The sequence below is a fragment of the Lemur catta genome, chromosome 9 (assembly GCF_020740605.2).
Source record: "Lemur catta isolate mLemCat1 chromosome 9, mLemCat1.pri, whole genome shotgun sequence".
NCBI lineage: Eukaryota > Metazoa > Chordata > Mammalia > Primates > Lemuridae > Lemur > Lemur catta.
The window spans coordinates 61229922-61253872 of NC_059136.1; the positions used below are offsets into that span (position 1 = coordinate 61229922).

The following is a 23951-nucleotide window of genomic DNA, read 5'->3' on the forward strand; positions in this document are numbered from 1 at the left end:
GCTCTCCCCCGCGCAGCCCGGCCGATGGTCGCGCTCACTCCGGCCGCAGCCCACGTGGGCCGGAGAGCGCGGCGGCGCGGGGCTGCGCGGGCGGACCGGCCGGCTGGCGGCGCGGCGGGACGGTGCGCGCGGCCGGGCGAGTCTGTCGGCCTCTGCGGGACCCGCAACGAGGCACAGGCCTCGCCACAGGTAAAGCAGGAGCCGCCTGAGCGCGAGGGGCGCACTCCTGGCGGGGGCTCGGGTCCGGAGCCCCCCGCGTCCGGGCCGCGCCCCGGGCCTCACGGCGTGTAGGCCCTCGCGGCCCAGTCGACGGAGCCTGAGTTTGCTGTATGTTCCCCCCGGGCTGATTCGATGGAAAACGCGACCGTCCTTGTCTACTAGTGCGCTCTGTGAAGGACGCAGGAGGCCCGGCCCGTAAACTGGCTTCCTGCGGAAGTTCGATTTGGGGCCCTGAAATTGTTTAAAATGGCCTAGGGAGGACGTCAGGGTTAGTTGAGAGGCCCTTTATTACGAAGCCACTCCCTTAACCTCCCTTTCATCTCCTGATTTCATTTATAGCCTTTCAGAGGTAGAAATCTTGAACCCTCGAGAAACTCAGTGCCTTTCCTAGCAAAGCCCTAGACACACAGTTGAGAACTAGTTGAGATAGTTTCATGGACTTCAGAGTTCTTTAAGGGTCTTTTTCTTTAATTTTCCTGATGAAAGCGGCATGTTAAAGGCTCACCATTACCACTTTGCAGAGATTTTTATACACATCTGCAAATGCCTTACCCGCTTTCGAATACTGTGTAGGCAAGTGGATTAACCCTACTTGCCATTGATCGATTTCCACTCCACAAACAATGGAGCAGTACAGGGCTCTGGGCCAGGGAAGCGTAGTCACTGGGAGGGTGAATCCAGAGAGGAGACCCAGGTCTGTTCTCGTGAACGAACAGTTAATCAATTGTTAAAACGTATAGAGAGCAGTGAAATGATGATGTAGTGAAGATAGTGCACTTGTAAATAAGAAAATGGAAGGATGGACATTAGTTGTATGCATAAAGATCTTGTAATGAATATGGATGAAATTTAAAAGTGAATCTCCCTAATGTGGGAGGCGTATTAATTTGAGTCTGGAAAGGCTTCAGAGTAAATTTGGGGTTTCGGGAATTTGTTTTGAAGTAGGATGAAGTGCTTAGACCAGCGGAGAAATCAAAAATGTTAGAGCTGATAGGGACCTTAAAAATCATCTTGTTGTACCTTTAACCTTTAAAAAAATATATTATTTGAAGAATGGTTCTTGAACCCCCATCAAGAGCTAGATATTTTGTTAGACCGCCTCCAGAAACTTGGTCTTGTCAAGGTGGCATAACTGAAGTCTTCTGGCCTCCAATTTAGTGCCATTATGACTGCGGTACAGAGAATGAATGCTGTATATTTGAGAGAAGTTTGGAAGATTTGGAGGCTCATTTCATACCAAAATTTAACAAAAATTATCCATCCCAGGAGGTTATTAAGAGTGCTTATTTCCTTTCTAAAATCATTTCAGAATGAAAGTGAGACTTTCACTTTTGTAAATCTCCTTCAGCAAACTTCCAAAAACAACAGATCTCTAAGGGGAGGATTAGACCCTCAAATTTTGGTCTAATTCAGAGCATAAAACAAGCTTCATTTCACTATGTAGAAAAACAAAGCAAAAACTTGCATGCATCAGTTAATCTGGAAGAATTCATTTGTATTTGGTTGTGTAATAATAATGGCTAACATTTATTGGGCATTTCCCATATGCTGGACCCCATGCTGTGTTTTATGTGGAATATCTTAATTTAACATAAGATTATATGCATCAAATTTACCTTTCTAATTAACTAGCTAAATATAAAATTTCTTCATATTCCTGGAGCTTAATGTAACAACAAAAGCCTTTCCTGACAAAAATATTTTTGAAAACATCTACTTTTTCAATCAAAATATACATGTACTCATTGCTAGTTGCTTATTTATTTGTCATTTTGTTATTTTTGCTAGTTTTGACCTTTTCTTTTTGGAGGCTTTTTTTTTTGTTTCCTACAGTGAAACAATTTGACAAAATTGGTTTTGTTTAATTCCCTTTTGAAGAACAGCTTTATCTGTAAAATAATCAACAGTGTTCAGCTCTGAGGATGAAGAAACAGCCTCCACTTTTCTGTATAGCACTGATAATATTTTGATGATTCATTTAAGACAGTGAATTTCTTTCTGTTTTTTATTTTGTGGCTAATTTGTATACATAAAATGCATTTGAATAATTCAGTGTTACTTTGATCAGCAGTGTGCTTCTTAAATGTCCTTCAAACCAAATATCAAGAACACTTAATTTCACCACCTTATTTTCTTTAAATGATTTAATGAACAGATTATTGAGTTGGGCTGTAATTTGAACACCTATAGATTTTTGTTTTAAATGTTTTTCTTACACCAGTGATTTTGCTTTTTATTAAATTGTAAAGCATATCTTTATTTTTCTAGTTCAGAAGTTCCTGTTTTTCCGTTTATAACTGAGACTGCCTTTTCCTGTGGGTAAGAAATATCTCACTATTTTATTTTAGTCTAGATAGATATTTAGATAAATATATTTAAACATCTTTGATTTAGAAAAAATAATTTCCAGTTTATCTTTTTGTTGTTTGAATACTGTTTTAAGTATTTAAGTAAATTAAATTTCTCTATATTTTTCCTTTGTAGACTACTTTAAGAAAAATGGCCCTGTCAGCCCAACAGATACCCAGATGGTTCAACTCAATTAAATTGAGTAGCTTCATTAATGCTACACAACTTACAAAACGTTATACAAGACCAGGAAAAACATTGTTGCATGGCTTTTCTGCTCAGCCTCAGATGTCCTCTGATAATTGCTTTCTCCAGTGGGGGTTTAAGACTTACAGGACTTCCTCCCTATGGAATAGTTCCCAATCTACCAACTTAAATAGTCAAGAGAATAATTCTACCCAAAGCACCCTGTTTCCTTCCGTGAATGAACAGTCACAGAAGACACAAAAAATACCCCCCAACTTTGATTCTGAGCTGTCTTTAGAAGGTAATTATGAACTTTCAGAAAAGTCCCCCTTTCTCCACTTTGGTAGTTTGAGCAAGCTACCTGTTTACATTCTGCTAGGTTATTTCAGGTCTTATTTTGTACCAGGCAAGAAAAAGAACAATGCCAGTTCTATTCGTTTATTTTGATTATACCTTTATTTTATTTGGCTAAGAAAAAATGTTGGTAGTTAATATATATAAGATTATTTTATAGCTCTATATATAACATTTGCTTTCTAAATATTTTATTGTTTAGATTTTTTTAAAAAATTCTGATGGTAATTAGGTTTATTGGGGTATAATTAATATCAAGTAAAAAATACAGTTCTATAAATTTTGACATATGCATTTAATTGTGTAACAACCACCACAATCAATAAATAGAAGTTATATTACCCCAAAAAGTTCCCTCCTGTTGCTTTTTAGTCCGTCCTCTCCTTCCGATGCTTCCCATTCTAGGAATATTTCACTGCAGATGAGATAATACTAGAGTAGGTAGAATATGAAAGAAAGGTGGGGAGGCAGGGAGAAGAGGCTGGCTATGAAAGATGAAAAAGGGTAGTTAGTGATGAGAAACAAAAAATGGAACAAGAGATCACAGTCCTGATTTCTTAGCTTAAGGTAGGTTACAGTTGTCAGTCTCTTCCATACTGTGTTTGATGTAAAAACAGAACAAAACAAAACTTTAGAATCAAGGCTGTACTAGAGAGGGTCACATCCTTGGCAAAGACTACAGGTTGTATAATAGAAGCAGTCATAGATGTCCTCTTAAAGACATATTTAAGAATAACTTGGAAAGGAGGGGATTGGATCAAAACAAAGACATTTCAGGCTGTGATGACTTTAACCCATGCAGTTCAGACTGTTGGAATATGTGTACTTTTGGCCAATCTAACAGGGTGTGATAGAGTCAATTTCTTTCTCAAAATGCGCTTGACATCAGATGATCTTTAGCATTCTTGCCGACTGATTAAAAGTGAAGGAAAGGAGTTATGTGCCTTGAAACTTACCAACAAATTTCTTTTCTTGGAGGAACAGTGATTGGTCTCTCTAAATAGTTGTAACCTTAACCCTTTGAAGGTGGAAAATATTTGGACTTCTTAAACATTTAATTCTGAAATGACTCCAAGATTTAACCAGTGTAAGAAGCAAACTAGGGAAGAGGTAGTCTTCATAGAAATAGTTTTAAGTGTGCATATTGGAGTGCTAACTTGCTTCTCTGTCTCTCAAAGGACTGGATGACTTGCCTTCATTATCTCCATTGCAGCCAGTTTCCGAGGAGGAAGCCATTCAGATTATTGCAGACCCTCCATTGCCCCCAGCCTCATTCACACTCCGAGACTATGTAGATCATTCTGAGACTCTGCAGAAGTTAGTGCTTCTTGGTAAGTTTTCTTAACCCACAGGTACTTTTTGAGCGTACTCTTCATTTATTTGTTCGCCTTTTTAAGTTAACATTTTAATCTTTTTCAAAGTAGTACATACATGTGAGCAAAAGTTAAATAGTGTGAAAGGCTTCTAGTGAAAAACCATATTCCCTGCTTCATCCTTTCTGACCTTACATCTCATTCCCCAGATTTATGTACTTTTATCATTCTTTCTGTTTGTATTCAACCTCCACATTTTTAAGTAACTGTTTATCGTGCTGTTGCTTCGGTCATCAGTTTTAGACATCAGTTGATCTCTTGTATATACGCACATGCTTTTCCTGTATTGTCTTCAAGTCTCCCAATGTAGTTATGTTACAATTTTTAGATAGATCATTAGTCATTGATTATATAATGGCTATAAATATTGCTAGCTGCTCTAGCAAGAAGTGTACTATGATTGTTTACTTTCCGGTACAACTTTTTATTTTCCAAGAATTGCCTTGTTTTTCATTTGATTGCTTTTTTTGTTTTTAGGGTTAAATTGTCCCACACCTTCCAATATCCTTTCAGGACAGTTTTTCCCAGTGAGTCCTATTGGATGATTTATTACTCCATTTCCCCAGAGTGCATACGTTGCTCCCTGCTTGCCAAACTACCCCCTGACCTTCCTCCTAGAGCCCATTTTCCTCCTGATTTGGATGGCTTCTCTCAAGGCCTGCTCCATAACTATCTTAGCTTATTGACTAGTAGGTGACACTTGGATCTGTATAATTAAAGGCAGCCAAGGTTATCTCACTGCAAACTTCCATTTAGTCTTCATATTTACATTTTTAGTCTAGCATCTTACTGCAACCTTTTGCTTTTCCTATTTTCTCTGGGTTTTGCACTTCTCACACTTGATTTTTCCCAGATAATGAGCCTCCTTTCTTCTGGCGGATTGAGAGGAACAGGATAGGTAAGGCATGGGGGGTCTGGGGGGCGGAGGCAGTTCCTGAGCTCTTGGTATACAGTCGTACCCAGTCTGCCTGTTTTCAGCCTATACCTCACTTCCAACCTCTCAGATCTCTAGGGACTCCAATTTCTGAGTCTTTTGAGTTTGCCATGTGTCAGATTCTCATTTGTAGGCATTTCAGTTTCTTCTTTCTCCTCTCTGATAAGTCTGTTACCACGCTTTCGTCAGTTTTTATTCATTGTGATTTGGGATACAGATTGATCTTGTTTTATCAAAGAAGGAGTTTATTTCTTTGTTTCTCATTCCACATATTTTTGGGAAGTGATTTTTCACAGGAGAGGAAAAAGGGAAAATCTTTGCTCTGGTAGAAACTTTCAGAGATCATTCTTAATTTTTGCTTTTTTTGCCCTCACTCCTCACATCAATTTAGCACCTTATCCTATGGATTCTGCTTCTCCATTTCTCTCAAATCCATCTGCTTCTCTCATCCTATAGTCACTACCTTTGTTTAGGTCCTCATTTGTAACTGAGTGACTACAGTAGCCTTCTAACTTGATAATCTTCTCTTCAGCAATATTGGCTCCGATAATCTCTCTAGTGTCAGTGCTCTTTCTGTTATAAAATGAAAATCTGACTGTATCAGTGACCTACTTAAAATCTTTCAAAACCTTCCCATGGCATCAAAGCTCTTCCTGGTTTGGTCCTTGCTTACCTTTCAGCTTCACCACTTGCCACTTTACTCCTTTGGTTGGTCAACTCTGACAGCTGAAGAACTTAACTCAAGTCCAAGTAACATCTAAAGTGTCTTCTTGACCCTGCAGACAGAGTGACCTCCGCAGGCTCACTTCACTCCTGCTTACTTCGCCCCTAGCACTAATGACACTCTATTGTAATTGTTTACTTATCTCTCACTGCCAAGTTACCCAAATGTGTAGGCAATGGCCTTTTCCTCAAGAAGTTTCAAGGCTTCAGAAACATCTAAGTACAAATATATATGAATAACTGGAATGCAGGGATCAAGGGTAAAGTGATAAGTCTCACATGAGAGATACAAATTGTTCTGTGAATCAACCCAAGTGTCCATCAATTAATAAAGAAAATGTGGTGTGTCTATACCCAATGGAATACTATTCAGCCTTTAAAATGAGAGACATTCTGTCGTTTACAACAGCATGCATGATCCTGGAGGAAATTATAAAATAAGACAAGCACGGAAAGACCCATACTGCATGATCTCACTTATATGTAAAAGCTAAAATAAGTCAAATTCAATACAGAAGCAGAGAGTATAAGGTGGTTACCAGGGAATGGGGAGATGTCAGTCAAAGAGTATGAAGTTTCAATTAGACAGGAGTTACAAGTTCTGGAGATCTATTGTCCAGCATGATGACTATAGTTAATAATAATGTACTGTATACTTGAAAATTATAAAGAGTGTAGATTTTGAGAACAAAGGCCATTCCCTATACATTTGGGTAACAATTGGGTAACCTGGCACAGGGAGAGATAAGTAAATAATTATAAGAATGTTAAATGTTCTCACCACTAAAAAAAAAAAATAGCAAATATGTGAGGTGATGAACATGTTAATTAGCTTGATTTAATCATTCAGCAATGTATGCAGGTATCAAAACATCTTGTACGCCATAAATACATGCAGTTTTAAAGAGGGGGTCTGTGCATTCAAAAGCAGATGGCATCTGCTGGGAGCAGGAGCACTAGTCACCTTTCCTTTCAGAACAGCTTTCCTTACCTTATGGCAGGTGCTATGGGTGACACAAAAGGAACTAAGACATGGTCCCTGCATTTAAATAATTTACAGTATACTTTGAGCTTTGGAATATGTTTTAGTCATTCCTTCACCCTGTATGCTGATTTTCAACAGCATGTCTTAGAAGTAGCTTAAATGACGGTAACTTAGAGGAGCATGATTGCTTTGTCAGACAGTGTTTCTGAGGACTCAAGTCCTTATTCTTCTGTGTCTGCCTCCCAGATCTGTTTTTTGCCTCTCTGCCTGTGCTGTGTCCCAGGAGGCCAGTCTCTTTGCACCAGGGCTCCTGTGCCACCTGGCTTCTTGGCAGCTTCAGCCAATGGGAGGTGCCTGCAGGATAGAAGGTAGAGGGGCCAGATGGGGGTATTTTTCCCCTCTTCCTCCCTCCTTCGGGTCCCATAGCTGCCTCACTCCATGACAACAGCTCCCCCTGATCAGCCCTTCCTTGATATCTTCCAGCTCCCTCTGGGCTCTGGCAGCATTTTGCCTCCTTGTCTCTTTAGTGCTGGCAGTGCTCCTATTTGTTCCCTTAATGCTGCTCACACCACTGTATGGAGTCCCCTCATTAAAGTTCTCTTCATTTGTACTTACCAGGGCAATTTTTGTTGCCTGCCAGACCCTGATTGATACACTAAATATGTGTAACCATAACTGAATACAATGGTAGCATTATATTTATAGTTACTGAAGTGATGAGATAAAGCCAGACTAGACTGATCACCTATAGGTTAGAATGGTGTATTATTCATTTTTTATATCTGCAGTGCCTAACAGAAGTGCCTGGTCCTTACTGGGCATCCAGTGACTATTTTTTCAAGTTAATGAAATGAAGTGAGCCCACATGATTCATATTGAGAGCAGTGTGCACTCCTGATGAGATTCTGCTCTCCTGTGGCTGTTAAGAAGCAGCTTTTCAGGATTTCTGTTCTATCACAGTCAGGGTGTGACAGCTCATGCTGAGCAAGGCACTTCAACTCCTGTAAGCCGTAATATTTAGTTAAATTTGAAGTCTGAAGCCTTTATGTTATTTTTAAAGCATCCCCTCCCCCACTGCCACAGATTTCTGGAACTGGTTTCCATCTTATTTATTTATCCATCCAATAATTGGATTTATTTTTCTGTTACTATTATTTTTAAATTACAAAAGAATTAAATCTAGTTGTTAAAAGTGCAAATACTATACAAGAAAGACCTCTTGTCCTCTCTCCATCCCCAGTTCTGCTTCCCAAAGATAAACACCATCACTACTTCGTTGAATAGCTTTCCAGACCTTTCTCTATACAAGTAGGTATCATATGGAAAGCCGTACATAGGTTTTATACTTTTCTCTAGTTAAGCTTAGTACTATTTTTTAAATTCTGTGTTTTCTTCTAGTAGAGTTAATATCCATTTAGAGTCTTTATCTAGAATTAATTTTTATACAAGATATAGAAAGAATTTTTAATTTTTTTCCAAAAGCATAGCTATTGGTCCCCTTATATTTTAATGAGTATTCTGTTTCTTCCACATGATTTAAAATGCCATTATTATTGCATAGTACTTTTTTTTAGTTCATTCTGCATCTGTTTCTGATCTTCATTCTTCATGTGTTGTGTATTTAATCTATTTTGCTTGTTATGGCCATCTTATCAATACCTATTTTATGCCAAGAAATTTGGACTTAGAATTATATTTGGATCTAATAGTATTTGGAGTTATAATAAATATAATTTATTTTTATGATTGTGGATGCTATTAAGGAATGTTTTTATTACATTGCCTTTACATTTAAGACTAAAATTGCCTCTAGAAATCAGTTTGAGAGTTATTTTTAATCTGAAGATACATTTTTAAAAATATGAAATTTGAGTCTGAACTTAAGATTTTATATCAGCTTCAAATATTTATACTCAAGGAATAGGCCCTTTTGATGTTTATTTTATTTTAATCAGATAAAAGAAAAAAAATAGAGAATAAAATGCTATTTTAATGAGAATTTTGAATTACGGGTTACTTTCATTCCCTGACTAATTAATGCTGAAGTCGAATTATATTTGTAACCAAAGGAGACTTTAAAATGACAACTTGGCTTCTCCCCTTTTTACTCTCTCTCCCCTGTTCCTTGTCTCATATACTTAGATTACCTAAGATTTTAAGGATATGTGAAGGTTGAAGGTTGTGTACTTTCTGCCTTGTTGTATACTTGCAGGGTTGTGTGTTCATTTGTTCTCAGTCAGACATCTTTTGAGTTCCTTCAGGGTACTTGTCTCTATGCTAAAGACTGGAGATTTCAATGACGAGTAAAGCATAGGATCATTTTTATTCTCCCTAGGAAAGGGCTTGTAAGCATGTTTTTTAAATGATGCTTGTAACTAAGGAAATGGTAAAGACTTCAAAGAAAGTAACTATTCACAGTGCTTGTTACCATGCAGAATTACCAGCTGAGCAGTTACTATGGAGATCATTAGGGGCTTGAAAGCATCCACAAATAATATTAAAGACACCATAGACAAAGATGATGATGCTATGTCAGTATGGCAGTGAATTTATTTGGGGGGAAATTTAGCATCAAATGCTCTGTTTTCCTCTATACTTGACTTTGAAATAAATACTATATTTCCATTTTAATTTGTTTTTATTTCTGCAGCCAATTTAGTTTAAAAATATTTAGTAGTTTCTATTGATCTATCTCAGTTCTCCTTTGGATAGGTATTGATCTCCATCAGTAAATTCTTGTGCTTGTATGTATGAAGTTTAATGGCTGGACTAAGAAATTATCTTCAAACAGTATTTATAATTTATTATAGGAGTGGATTTGTCCAAGATAGAAAAACATCCAGATGCAGCCAACCTCCTTCTGAGACTGGATTTTGAAAAAGATATTAAGCAAATACTCCTGTTTCTTAAAGATTTGGGTATAGAGGATAACCACCTGGGAACATTGCTAACTAAAAATTATGCCATTTTCTCTGAAGACCTTGAAGATCTTAAGACCAGGTAGGGCTTTTACACTGATTTTCATATAACCCAAAAAGTGGTTATGAATAAAGTATCTGTAAGTAACTGTAAGAACTTATAGTTATTGTTTAAGTCTTTGCTATACAAGGATCTACTGAGTTAATGAAAATGAATTTTTTTTTTGTTACAGACCTTTTTTGATGTAAATTATTAGGATGATGCAAAAGTAATTCTGGTTTTAGCATTGTTGAAATTTGCCGTTTGATATTGGAATATATTCTTAAATAAATGTCGTTATGTTATACATCATTTTAATGCACATTTCTCATTTGGTTTTTTTTTTGCTAATGACTTATTACTTGCTGTTTATATTGATTTAGACTATGGAAGTGATGTTAAACAAAAAGCAAATTTGAGTGATTTTCTTATTTGAGTTCAAAATGGGTCGTAAAACAGCAGAGATAACTCATAACATCAACAACGCACTTGGTGCAGGAACTACTAATGAACGTATGGTGCGGAGGTTGTTCAAGAAGTTTTGCAAAGGAGAGAAGAGCCTTGAAGATGAGGAGCGTAGTGTTGTGGTTAGCCATCAGAAGTTGACAATGACCAATTGTGAGCAATCATCGAAGCTGATCCCCTTACAACTACAGGAGAAGTTGCCAAAGAACTCAATGTCAACCATTCTACAGTCCTTCGGCATTTGAAGCAAATTGAAAAGGTGAAAAACCTCGATAAGTGGATTCCTGTGAGCTGACCGAAAATCAAAAAAATTGTTTTGAAGCATCATCTTCTCTTCTTGTGCGCATCAACAAATCATTTCTTGATCAGATTGTGACGTGGGACAAAAAGTGGATTGTATATGACAACTGGCACCGACCAGCTAAGTGGTTGGACTGAGAAGAAGCTCCAAAGCACTTCCCAAAGCCAAACTTGCACCAGAGAAAGGTCATGGTCACTGTTTGGTGGTCTCCTGCCCGTCTGATCCATTGCAGCTTTCTGCCTCCTGGCAAAACCATTAGATCTGAGAAGTATGCTCAGCAAATTGATGAGATGCACTGAAAACTGCAACGCCTACAGCCAGCATTGGTCAACAGAAATTCTTCTCCCAATTCTTTTCCACTGCAACACCTGACCACACGTCACACAATCAACACTTCAAAAGTTGAAGGAATTGGGGTATGAAGTTTTGCCTCATCAGCCATATTCACCTGACCTCTCACTAACTGACTACCACCTCTTCAAGCATCTCAACAACTTTTTGCAGGGAAAACACTTCCACAACCAGCAGGATGTAGAAAATGGTTTTGAAGAGTTCATGGAAACCGGAAGCACGAATTTTTACACTACTGCAATAAACAAAGTTATATCTTGTTGGCAAAAATGTGTTGATTGTAATGGTTCCTATTTTGATTAATAAAGATGTGTTTGAGCCTAGTTATAATGATTTAAAATTCAGAGTCCAAAACCACAATTACTTTTGCAGCAACGTAATATTTAAAACTTAATTATTTAAAACTAATAAAAGTTCTTTTTTCAACTACCCATTATTATGTTTTGAACTTATTGCTGAGTCAGGACTTGACTATTTTTCTTGAGAAACAGGAGTAAGTTTTTTTCTACAAAATCTGTTAACAAATTTTGTTAGAGAATACTTTAAAGTTATGAAAGCCTGATTGTGTGTGGTTTTTTTTCTGGCCAGTTTTTGATGGTAAACATTTGACATTCTCTTGGCAAATTATTCTGTAATTTGCTTAATCATTTCTAAAAGTTAGCTATTTTGGTTTTTCCTTTTTTTCTTCTTTAAATAGCACTTTTATAAACATCTTTGTACTTCATTCAACATTCAAAGAATTATTGAATCTGTGAGGATGGATTCAGTGAGTTAGTATTGATCTGTGAGATAAGAATCCTGCTAGGCATTGGGAATACCACAGAGAATGAGGCAAAGTCCCTATCTTTAAGTTAATATTTTGCATTCATTGTTATGCCACCTCTCACCCAAACCAGTCTCTATTCCAAGATTCACTGAATGGGAGCACTGGTCACCCTATTGCCCAAATCAGAATTATTAGTATTAACTTTGGCTTCTCTTCTTATAACATCTACATCTAATAAATCATTAAGGCCTATCAATCAGTTCTACCTTTTTATAGCTCTCAAATCAATCAGTGCATTTCTCTTAATCTTTAGTCAGAATACATGCCTCCGGTCCCCATTGTTTCACACCAAGATGACTACAGCAGTCTCCTTCTTGGTCTGCCTGGAATCTTGACCCCCAGACTGCTCTCCATTTTAGAGAGCTTTGTATTTCCTTGAACCATCATAGTCTAATGGCTTTTCTCTGAATTAGGAAAAAAGGAAACCAAAGACTGCATTCCTAACATTGAACAATTTGAGCCCTTGTAAATGCAAAGCACTGGGCTTGACTTGAGACATAAAAGACACACTCTCTCCCTTCATGGGAATTGTAGTCTGTTGGAATATAGGTAGGCTATCACAGTACAATAGGGAGAGCAAATGATTCTAGGAAACTCATCTGACATCCTGCTCTGTTCCTTCTAGCCGTCACAGGAACACTAATTCCCACCCCCCTCAAAAACCAACTTGCCCTTATTGCTCAAGATTTATTCTAAGAAGCATGAATCTTAGGAGGTGGGGATCATTTCAGAAGCTGCACCATTATTAATATCCCCACTGGACATGGGCAGCACAGAGAGGTTAAATAATTTGCCCAGGATTACACACAGTGTAGGTGGCAAAGTAGGTATGCAAACCCAGTTAGTCTAACTCTAGAGTTCTGGCTGCTACACAATACTGTCTCCCTACATTTAATTTTATGAAGGAAACTAAAGTTTAAAAGGAGCTTAAGTTATTTGCCCAAGATCACATATGTTCCTAATAATGAAGGAATGTTCTTATATATGAATAGATGGTATGGCTATCTATCTGGCTAACTTGGCTAATTATCAAATTAAACTGTGTAGATTTTTTTTTTTAGTTGCTTAGAATTTTTTAATAGGTAATACATCCACAATAACTGAAGAGGGTATACAGTGAAAAATAAGCTGCTATTGAATAGGTAAGGGTATGAATATCTTTGTTTAAATGAACTTAGTTTCTGGTTCTGATATGTGCACCAGTCTTATTTTTATAACAACAAATTTTATGTACTTGTTTTCAATAAAAATTTAACTGTATAAGTTTAATTCTTTGTAGAATTTTTAAGTGAACAATCTGCATTTAAATTATTTGAATGTATTTTTTTGGTTGGATGAGCCCTATGTCTTGAATTTTTTATTGGTAAAATTATCACAATGTAGACAACAGTTCTGATAATGTTTTAATCAGATACTGATCCTTGATGCCAAAAAAAATTTAGGAAAGTTCTGTCCTATACAAGCATATATGTATATCCGTGTATACACACATGAACACAAATATATAACAATTGGTAGCATTTATACGTACTACTCTGTACCCTGCTTTCTTTTCTTAAGTATATCTTGGACATTATTGTTTCTTGGCACTTCCTATTCTTTCTAATTCCAGTACAGTCCATACTATGGATCTACTTAGTACCCTGTTAATAAACATGGAGGGTGTTTCTGGTCTTTACTGTTAGGACAAGGCTGAAGTGATTCTCCTGGGGGAGGGGAGGGAGTGTGTACGTGTAATTTTACACACATTGGTGTATATCAGTAGGACAAATTTCTAGAAATGGAATTGCTAGGTCAAAGGGTATGTTCATTTATAATTTTAATAGATATTGCCAAATTTTCCTTTACATGTCTTCTTTTCCAGTTTATGCTCCCCCAGCAGTGTACAGAAGTGCCAATTTCCCTGTTATCCTCTCTAATACAGTGTTGTCAAACTGGATGATTTCAGTTCATTTTATAGATAAAAAGAATACCTCATTTGTTGTTCTGGAGTATTTGCAGCACCAAATGTTAGAACATCAAATGTTTAGAGCATCTTTTCCTATGTTGAATTTCTATTTACATTTCCTTTCCTATAAATTATACATGTCCTTTACTGTTTTTTAATTGCATTTTTTCTTTTTTTTAGTAACCATTCTTTTATATATTAAGAAAATTAATTCTTTCTTTGAGACATTGCAAATATTTTTCTCAGATTGATACTCGTCTTTTGACTTTGTTAGAGTGTTTTTTGTTATGCATTTAAAATTTTTATATAATTAAATTATCAATAGTTTCCTTTCATGGTTTCTAAAGAACTACTTTAAAGGAGTAATAGTCATTTGATTATAAAGTAATATAAGTTCTGGTATAAGGTGTAGGCTTTAGATGTCAGGTATGTTTGAGTTCAAATCTAATTAGCAAATCTTTTTTGCTAATTAGCTGATGAACAAGTTATGTAACTTCCCTGAATCCATATTTCCTCAATAGTAATGTGGAAAATTTACCTGGCTCATAGGTTTTTTTGTTTTTCTGTTGAGAATTAAACAAGTTAATATCCTGATATATTTTAGACATTTAATAAAACTATCCTTTACTATGGTTTTAAATTTTAGAAAATAATGTTGTAATCAAACTTTCTATATTTTACTACCTGTGTATTTTGGTTTTCATGAACTTCGCATGAAAATTTATCAATTGTTAACAAAATATATATTGAAAGGGTGTAGTAAAAGTTATTTATGAAAATACACACTTAATATACTAACATAAAAGAAATTCCTCAGTTACAACCATACTTACAAGTCTTTCTTTTTACACTGATTATTTACTTTTTTAATTTGTGTTTGTTCTTAGCCAAGAAGAAATAAATTTAAACAGAAGCTATTTCATTTTGTCTTATCAAGTAATAAAATAAACCAGATTAACTGAAAAGGGAATCTACGTATTAGTGGATTTCAGAGTTATTTTCTGATTTCAAGTATAAATGGAAGCCATTCTAGAGTTGGGTGAATGCTTGTTTTGTTTTAACCATATTTGGGCCATTATTATGCTTTTGTTTTTATTTATTTTTTTGGTGTGGGAGCCTTTTTAAAAATAGTTGCTTTGGAAAGCAACATGTCAGTAAATGTATATCATATCTGTGTGTATTTTTGTTTGTTTCTCTAGGGTGGCTTATCTACGATCAAAAAATTTCAGTAAGGCAGATATTGCACAGATGGTCAGAAATGCACCATTTTTGCTGAATTTTTCAGTAGAAAGACTGGATAACAGATTGGGATTTTTTCAGAAAGAACTTGAACTTAGCGTGAAGAAGGTAAAAAAAAAGGGTGGGGTGCGGCACAGAATTTGTACATTTCCATGTTAGGTATATTTAGTAGCTGTTAAATCTCATGTTTTTAACAAATACCTAGCCCATATGATTTCTGTAAATTCCTGGTATTTGCTATACAAAAATAGGTTTTACCTACATCATTTTATAATATTCCTTCAAATTGGTTCCTCAAGTTTTGTTTTTTCCTCAAACAGTACTAAGTTTATGTATTTCTAGGGTCCCTGTCATTTTTCTGATTGGGTCATATTTTAAGTTTTAACTTTGTATTCCTAGTATTACCTTAGTTTTCCAAAGTAGTTAAATTTGCACATACAGTAATAATAGATTGCTTTGTTTACAACTACAGACTAGAGAGCTGGTAGTTCGTCTCCCAAGGCTACTAACTGGAAGTCTGGAGCCCGTGAAGGAAAATATGAAGGTAGGACAACTTTAAGCTTCTGAGAAATCAGTTTCTTTCTCTTAAGTGTTTAATCCTCTAAAGAGAATAGATTTTGCTGTTGTCATCTTAAAGAAAACTAGATTTTAAAAGTAGTTATTTCTAAAAAGAGAAATAGGAAATTATAACAAATACCTAACAAGCAGTTTTTTTCAGTTAATGATATTTTCACATGTTAACCAGGTGTTACATGAATAAATCACCTTGTATACATTGGTACCCATAATCTTAAAGCAATAGATTAGGAATATGGGTGGTACCTGGAAACTGCTGCTCTTGCCCAGCATGGGAGTTTATATTACCTAGTCTATGTTACCAGTCTGTGAAACTGCTTCTGTTGCCTAGCATGGAAGTCTTTGTCTACGTCTAGGGGAGTTGTGGAGGCTGGATCCAGAAGACTTCTTTGAAGAGAGTAGGGGCCAGCACATGGTTCTCCTTAGCACCTGTGCCAATTGCCAGCTCTAGTTCTATCATAACATACCAGACACTCTGTCCTTTCTCTAAGAGAATAGTATGAAGCCAAGGGCAACTGACTAGTTAATATACAAAGCTATAGTAGTATTTGGAATGATTATATAAGGCCTGTTTTCTGAGTTACTGAAGTGTTTCATATCCAGTCACTGAAGAAATGTTTATTGAGCACCTGCCCAAGCACTATGACAGGGAGACAGCCTCTGCTCTCAAGGAGTTTTCAGTCTCGCAGGAGATAAAATCCAGAGTAACAAGAGCAGTGGCTTGGTGGGCAAACATAGGATACCATGAAAGCACATAGAGGACCTAGCCTATGTTTGGGTGTTTAGTTTTATCATCTCTGTCTGGAATTTTGACTTTCAGCTTTTCAGATAACATGTGCTTGGGAGCAGAAGCTCAAAAACCACTTTGAAAATCTTACTGCTGGTCTGTTTGGTGTCAGAGCCCCACATTGAACCTGACCAGCCCTGCCACATCCACCCTTGGTCTATCTCATGTTTGCTCCTTTTGGTGATCTTCATGATGATCACCATGCTGTGAGTAGGTCATTCTTAGGAGAGGGGTTTGAAATTCCCATGACTTCAGAAGCAGGGAGCTATAATGCCTTGTGAGCACTGGCGTAGATGTCTCCAGATTTTAAAATGTCATTATTTTACATTTTAAAAGAATCAGTGTGGCCTTGGCATAGAACCAAAATAACTATTTCTATTCACGATTCATAGGAAGTTTACTTTCTTTTAGGTTTATCGTCTTGAACTTGGTTTTAAACATAATGAAATTCAGCATATGATCACCAGAATCCCAAAGATGTTAACTGCAAATAAAAGGAAACTTACTGAGACTTTTGATTATTTGCACAATGTGATGAACGTTCCCCACCACATCATTGTCAAGTTCCCACAGGTAATGCAGATCACTTCCCTTAAAGGTCCTTTCAATGCTGTGTGTATATTTTATTCATAGTTTATCTAAACCCAAGAACCAACAGCCATATTGTAATGATCTCTTACCCAAGCATAAAGCAGTTCCAGTTTGCCATCCTGCCAAAGCTGTAATTATATTTTTTAGGCTAATCAGACTTGCGTATTCTTTACTTAGTGAGTGACATTATCTGCTGTTCACAAAAATAACTCTTTGAAAGCTGAGACTTTGTCTGATTTATACTCTGCTGAATCGCCAGTGTCTAGAACAAGACCTGGCTCTTAGTAGTCATGCAGTAAATATTTGTTGAACAGAAGAATGATTGGATTTCATTAAAGTAATCCTTCTTTCCTATTTGCCATGCGAATAGGCACTTAGTATTTATTGGATAAATGACAGATTGAATTTCATTAAAGTTGATGCATCTACTCTGTTTGCTAGATATGTTCCTGTTCTTAATATAAAGATGGGCAAAAGAAATATGACCTTAATACAACTCTCAGAACTAGATTGCATTTGGTTCAATTCCATCACATGTAACAATATTATTTTTGCCTATCATATTTCCCTACAAATAGGCCCTTAATATAGGATTTTCCTCTTTCACCAAATTGAAATATATTCATTATAAAAGTGTTAGAGGCCAACAGTTATGCGAATTTGGCTTATGGAGCAATTGTGAAGTAAGTAATCTTCAACAAAAAAGCAATGACAATTTGTTTTTCCTAGGGTTGCTAAATAATCCAGTGACAATAAATAAAAGAATCTGATTTTGTCCCCTCCTAGCCCTAGTGATCCAGTCATTCTTTCATATATACTTGAGCACCCATCCTGTGCTAGACACTTTGTGGACATTAAGGACACAAAAATTAGTCAGACATGGTCCCATTCTTGTGGAACTTGTAATCTAGTGTGGAAAACAGGTTTTATTTTTTTTGTTGTTTGCTGTGGTTTTTGGTTTTTGGTTTTTTTCAGCTTTTAAAAATGTAATTGCTTTACATAATGGTAAAGAGTCTTAACCAGGGGTTCTAGAGAGTGATTAATTTAATTTAGAAGAGGTAGGAGAATTACAGAAATAATAAGAGCAATTGAGTGCTAACTATGTGCCAGCTCTATCTTTACTGCTTTACTTGTATTAACTCGTTTAATTCTCATAACAACCATATGTGGTGCTATTCTTATCCCTATTTTACAAATGAGGAATGTAAGCATAAAGAGATTAAGCAACTATCCAAGATTACCCAGTAACAAGGGGGTGGGGGCAGAGCCAGAATTAGAATTCTGGCACTTGAGTTTAAAAACCCACACTCTATACTGGGATATGCTGCCACTCTATGAAATGATATTTGTCTGTAGAATAATGAGTGGCATTTAAAAGATGGACAGAAACATTCCAAGTAGAGGAAACTATAAGCTGACTAGATGCATCAGAATCACTTGCTTAAAAACAAACATTTTAGGCACCCCAGGCCTTTTATTGAAAAACAAAACAGAAAAATAAAAAGCTTATTAATGGAAAAATACATTAACTGACAGCAGAGCTTTAAAGGATCTGATACAGACTTTAAATCTTGGGCTAGTGTTTTAAAACTCAGTGGTGTGAAACTAATGTTCTCATGAAGGTAACAGTTCTGATTGGCACATATGTCTTACGATTAATTAAAAATGGGGGCCAGGCACAGTGGCTCACACCTGTAATCCCAGCACTTTGGGAGGCTGAGGCAGAAGGCTTGCTTGAGCCCAGGAGTTCAAGACCAGCCCGAGCAAGAGTGAGACCCCGTCTCTACAAAAAATTAAAAAATTAGCTGGGTGTGGTGGCATGCACATGTAGTCTCAGCTACTCAGGAGACTGAGGCAGGAGGATCGCTTGAGCCCGGGAGTTTGAGGTACAGTGAGCTATGATGATGCCATGGCACTCTAGCCCAGGCAATAGAGCGAGACCTTGTCTGAAAAAAAAATAAAGTGAAGAAAGAAGTATAACATAATAACTATGGTTAATTTAGTCATTTCAAAGAGATCATGGAATGTAAAGGGTAACAAAAGCAGTTTTAGGGTAATGAACATGAGGAAATCACTAGTCTAAGGAAAGAGGTTATATTTAGGATCCTCCTAAAACCTGTCTCTCCCCTTCCACTGTGAGTTTCTGTGAAGGCAAAGCTGGAGTCTACCTTAGGAGAGAGGGGATCAGTAATTCTCAGGCTTGGGGTCTTTTTTTCCCCTAATCCCTGAGAATTTAATGCATCATTATAGTACGAAATTCTTGTGACAGTGGCAAAGTGGCCCTTGATGGGCAACAAATCTTCCACCTTTCCTCCCGCCCAAAAAAAAAGAAAAAGAAGAAAAAAGAAAAACCCCATCTGAGCTGCAGCTTTGGGACTTGAAAGAGCACACAACTCTCTAATGATAAAGTAACCATGAACCACTGGAGAAGTCAATATAATATCTGGTCATAAGCTATCTAAATGCTTCAAAGTGTTATTATAAGTAGGAAATTAATAATAGTTTGGCAGCTTCAGGGTCACTTGTGGTTTTGTTTGTATGTTGTATGATAGTTTTTTAAGCCAGGAGTCACTGCATAGGATCCATACTTCTTAAAAAAAATGGGGGCCAGGCATTACATCTTCATTAGTAGTAATAATGTGTAATGGGAATTTAGTTACCAAAATGAGGGCAGAATCGCATATAATTTGTTTTTGCAGAAACAAAAGATGTTCTGTTCCAAAAGCAAGACACCCCCATGTTGAGTTAGCACCCTATACTTTTTTTGTCACTGTTCTCAAAGTCCTGTAGCTTAAGTTTGGCCGGATCTCCAGTTCCCCCTTCTTTCTTGCAGCTGGCTGTAGGGACTTAGTCTGCTTCTGGTTACTTGTTAAAGTTGCTGCCACTCAGTCTATTCCTTAGGAGTTTTAACCCCAGGGGGTAAGACATACTTTCCCTAGTTGCTTTTCAAAGAGGTCAGATTAATTTCATTTTGATTCTAGTCAGGGGGAGCAGCAGGAATTTAAAAGAATGTACAGGGAAGTGTCACAGATCATGAAATCTTGATAAATTTTTGGCTGACGTAGATTTTGATCTCTAACATTGCTTCTCAAACTTGGTAGATATGAGAATTGTCTAGGGGCTTGTTAAAACAGACTTCTGGGCCCTGCTGTTTCTGATTAAGTAGTGTTGAGGTGAGGCCTGAGGATTTGCTTTTCTAACACATTCTCCCCTATCTCTGGAGTAGTCGATGTTCTTTGTCCAACAGTGTAGCCCTTAATTATTTTGTTATTGTTCTGGATGTTGGTTTTGAGTCCCTTTATCATCATAATTTCTTGTTGTTGTTTTTCTTGAGACAGAGTCTCACTCTGTTGCCCAGGCTAGAGTGCTGTGGCGTCAGCCTAGCTCACAGCAACCTCAAATTCCTGGGCTCAAGCAAGCCTCCTGCCTCAGCCTCCCAAGTAGCTGGGACTACAGGCATGTACCACCATGCCCGGCTAATTTTTTTCATATATATTGTTAGTTGTCCAGTTAATTTCTTTCTATTTTTTAGTAGAGATGGGGTCTCGCTCTTGCTCAGAGCTGGTCTCAAACTCCTGACCTCCAGCGATCCTCCCGCCTTGGCCTCCCAGAGTGCTAGGATTACAGGCGTGAGCCACCGCGCCCGGCCCATCATAATTTCTTAACAGAAGCTATAGTCATTTATCATATTTACTGAGCATGTGGTCAATATAATGTTAACTTATTAAAATTTTTAGCCAAGTAAACTTTTTGATATTTTATCCTTCAGTGTGCAATGTTTTTAAAAAGCTTTCTTTCTTTTCTAGGTATTTAATACAAGGTTGTTCAAAGTGAAAGAAAGACACTCGTTTCTAACCTATTTAGGAAGAGCACAGTATGATCCAGCAAAACCTAACTACATCTCTTTGGACAAATTAGTATCTATTCCTGATGAAATATTTTGTGAAGAGATTGCCAAAGCATCAGTACAGGACTTTGAAAAATTCTTAAAAACTCTTTAGTTTTTGATTAATGTTAAAATGTAATATTGCAAGGTGAATGTTTGTAGTAATAAATGTATATATTTTTAAATAAATGTCTCAGGTCTCAATATTGGAAACAATTTCTGGATATTGTACATTTGGGTATGTACACTCTGGTAGGTCTTTCTTACAAGTTCCTAGTGACTTCATTCTTGTTTAACTTAACCATTTCTTTCCTTCTCAGGAAGAAGAGAACTAAAAATATGGCAAGTTTAGAGAAAGGGAGAGAGAGTTGGTTTGCTTTAAGCTGGTGCTTTATCATGCTAGTGAAGGTGAGTACAAGGATTTTCCTGTTCTTATAGTCACAGGCCTTTTAAAATGGTTTCATCACAAGGTGGCTTTATTTCCTTTGAAGTGTTATGAAGAGATAAGTACAGGCAGTGAGACACAGTAAAAGACTTTGCCAGTAAGCAAAGATTTATTTTCCATTTACCATACATGTTATTTTGGTCAAATGGTTTAATCTCTGATACATTGCTTTTTTATTTTTAAAATGAGGCATCATGACTTCAGTTACCTGCCTTAGGATCACCATATTGGGTAAACCATTAACACTGGGGGCCCCCTATGAATCGCACCTGGTATTTGCACTCTTGTGTAGCCCCTTTCCACACTGACTCTTGGCCAGTGTTATTTGGCCCATGGGACATTATCAAACAGAGGCTTGATAAGTGCTTGCACATCAGGGTTTGTCCTCTTGGAACCCTGAGCCACTATAGAAAAGAGGTCTGGTTACTGCAGGAGAAAACCAGGTTTGAGAGAAAGATGCCTGGTTAAACCCCAGCTGTTCCAGCCATGCCAGATGAGCATCAAACATGTGCGTGAAGAACTATCTTTGATATTCCAGCCTCAGCAGACACTACACTGAGCGGGACTACCCAGCTGAATTCAGAATTGGGAGAAAAGTGTTTTAAGCCATTTACTTTGGGCACAGTTTGTTGTGCACCAGGGTTTTGTGGTATGCTGGATGCCTATAAAGAAACCTCATGAGAAACTAAACTTATAATTTGTCAGGGCTAGTTATAGTGGCCTTTCTGTTAAATATTTGACTCATTCACTCAGCAAACATTTGAGATCCTAGAATACAGTGCTAAGTGTGGCACAGATATGTGCTTTCAGGGAGTTCTCCAATGGATGAGATCAATAAACAGGAAACAAGAAAAAAGAAGCTACAGCTGGGAGATAAAGCATGGAACCATTCTGCCTGGTCTTTCTACAGCTCAGAACCTCATTTTGCCTTTATGAACCCACTCATATCAGTCAGAATAGGCAAGTTGTGCTTTAATAAACAATCCTAAAAACCACAAATGTTTTTATCTCAAACATGTATCTGTTAGGACCACAAAAAGGCTCTGCTTCACATCATCTTTAACAATACAGGTTGGTGTGTGCTGTCTCCACCATTTCTGGATTATTGCCAGTCTGTGGAAGGGGAAAAGAATATGGAGAATTGCTCTTAAAAGTTCTCACATTTTTCTTGGCCAAAAATATCACATGGCCATGCCAAACTTTAAAGGAACAGAAAAGGGCAATCCCTAACCCTGTGCTGGGAGGGAAAAAAACCAAAAATAATTTTTGAATAAAGACTAGTGACTACCAGCAAACATCCAAGTTCTCGAGCTTCATTCCTGTACAAGCTGGATTTTGTGAAAATCCTGGGTTTCTGATCCCTTGGCATAAGGTTTTCCTTCTCTTGCCATCTTCTTCACCTTGTAACCAGCAAGCTGAAACTTGAAGGGTAAGGAGGAAGGGAGAAGAGTTTATCGAGTACCTACCCTTTGCAGGACAATGTGCCAAGCAAGGTTCAAATGTATTGCATTTCTTCACATCTTTCAGATTTCACTTTGGTTAGTTAGTGTAGGCTGGAAGAAGCTATTCATCAGTTTTCAGTGCTATATACAAGACAGAGTAATAGAAGGAATTGTGGCAGCATGGAGACAGAAGAAAAAGGGAAAAGGCAATAGAATTTTAGAACTGGAATGTGGCTGGGACCGCTAAACGTAACCTTTTGAATTTACAATGAGACAGAGTTCTATATTGTCCCAGCTCTGAGCTTAATGCTGGAAAAAAAGAAAAAGAAAAAGATATCAGTGAGTAATGGTAGAAGTTCACCAGTACCTATCACTCATACTAAATCCCCCAATTATTTTCTGTCCCTAGATGTTTATCCTACAACTTGGTATGTTGGGGCTAAGACCATATAAGTGAGCAAATGTATATACTTGCTTCTCTTTTAAAACTGCATGCAAATTCTGCAATCTTTTTTTTTTTTTTTTTTTTTTGAGACAGAGTGTCACTTTGTTGCCCGGGCTAGAGTGAGTGCCGTGGCATCAGCCTAGCTCACAGCAACCTCAAACTCCTGGGCTTAAGCGATCCTACTGCCTCAGCCTCCCTAGTAGCTGGGACTACAGGCATGAGCCACCATGCCCGGCTAATTTTTTTGTATATATATTTTTTAGTTGGCCAGATAATTTCTTTCTATTTTTAGTAGAGACGGGGTCTCACTCTTGCTCAGGCTGGTCTCGAACTCCTGACCTCGAGCGATCCACCCGCCTCGGCCTCCCAGAGCTAGGATTACAGGCGTGAGCCACCGCGCCCGGCCAATTCTGCAATCTTAATTTTTTAAAATCTTTTCTGACCTAACCTTCCACTAAAATGGCTAGATGTAGATCTCCAGCTGAAGGAACTGAAGGCTAGAAATATCTGGTATCTTTCTGGTATTAGTAGCATAGCATAGCCCCAAATTTGTATCTGGATTCTCAGA

General features: G+C 37.3%; 1 protein-coding gene across 2 annotated transcripts; it reads left to right on the forward strand.

Moving 5' to 3' along the window:
* The first annotated feature begins 91 nt into the window (after positions 1-91).
* On the forward strand, positions 92-21237 carry MTERF3 (mitochondrial transcription termination factor 3). 2 transcript variants are annotated; one of them, XM_045560665.1, is made up of 9 exons: positions 92-189; positions 2488-2538; positions 2704-3055; positions 4287-4439; positions 9934-10123; positions 15172-15319; positions 15684-15755; positions 16986-17147; positions 20972-21237. In XM_045560665.1, exons 3-9 carry the CDS (start codon positions 2719-2721, stop codon positions 21164-21166), a joined length of 1257 nt encoding a protein of 418 aa, XP_045416621.1. In that variant the 5' UTR covers positions 92-189; positions 2488-2538; positions 2704-2718; the 3' UTR covers positions 21167-21237. The 2 variants fall into 2 exon arrangements, with proteins under 2 accessions (XP_045416621.1, XP_045416623.1); XM_045560667.1 differs by having other exon boundaries at positions 2493-2538.
* The last annotated feature ends 2714 nt before the right edge of the window (positions 21238-23951 follow it).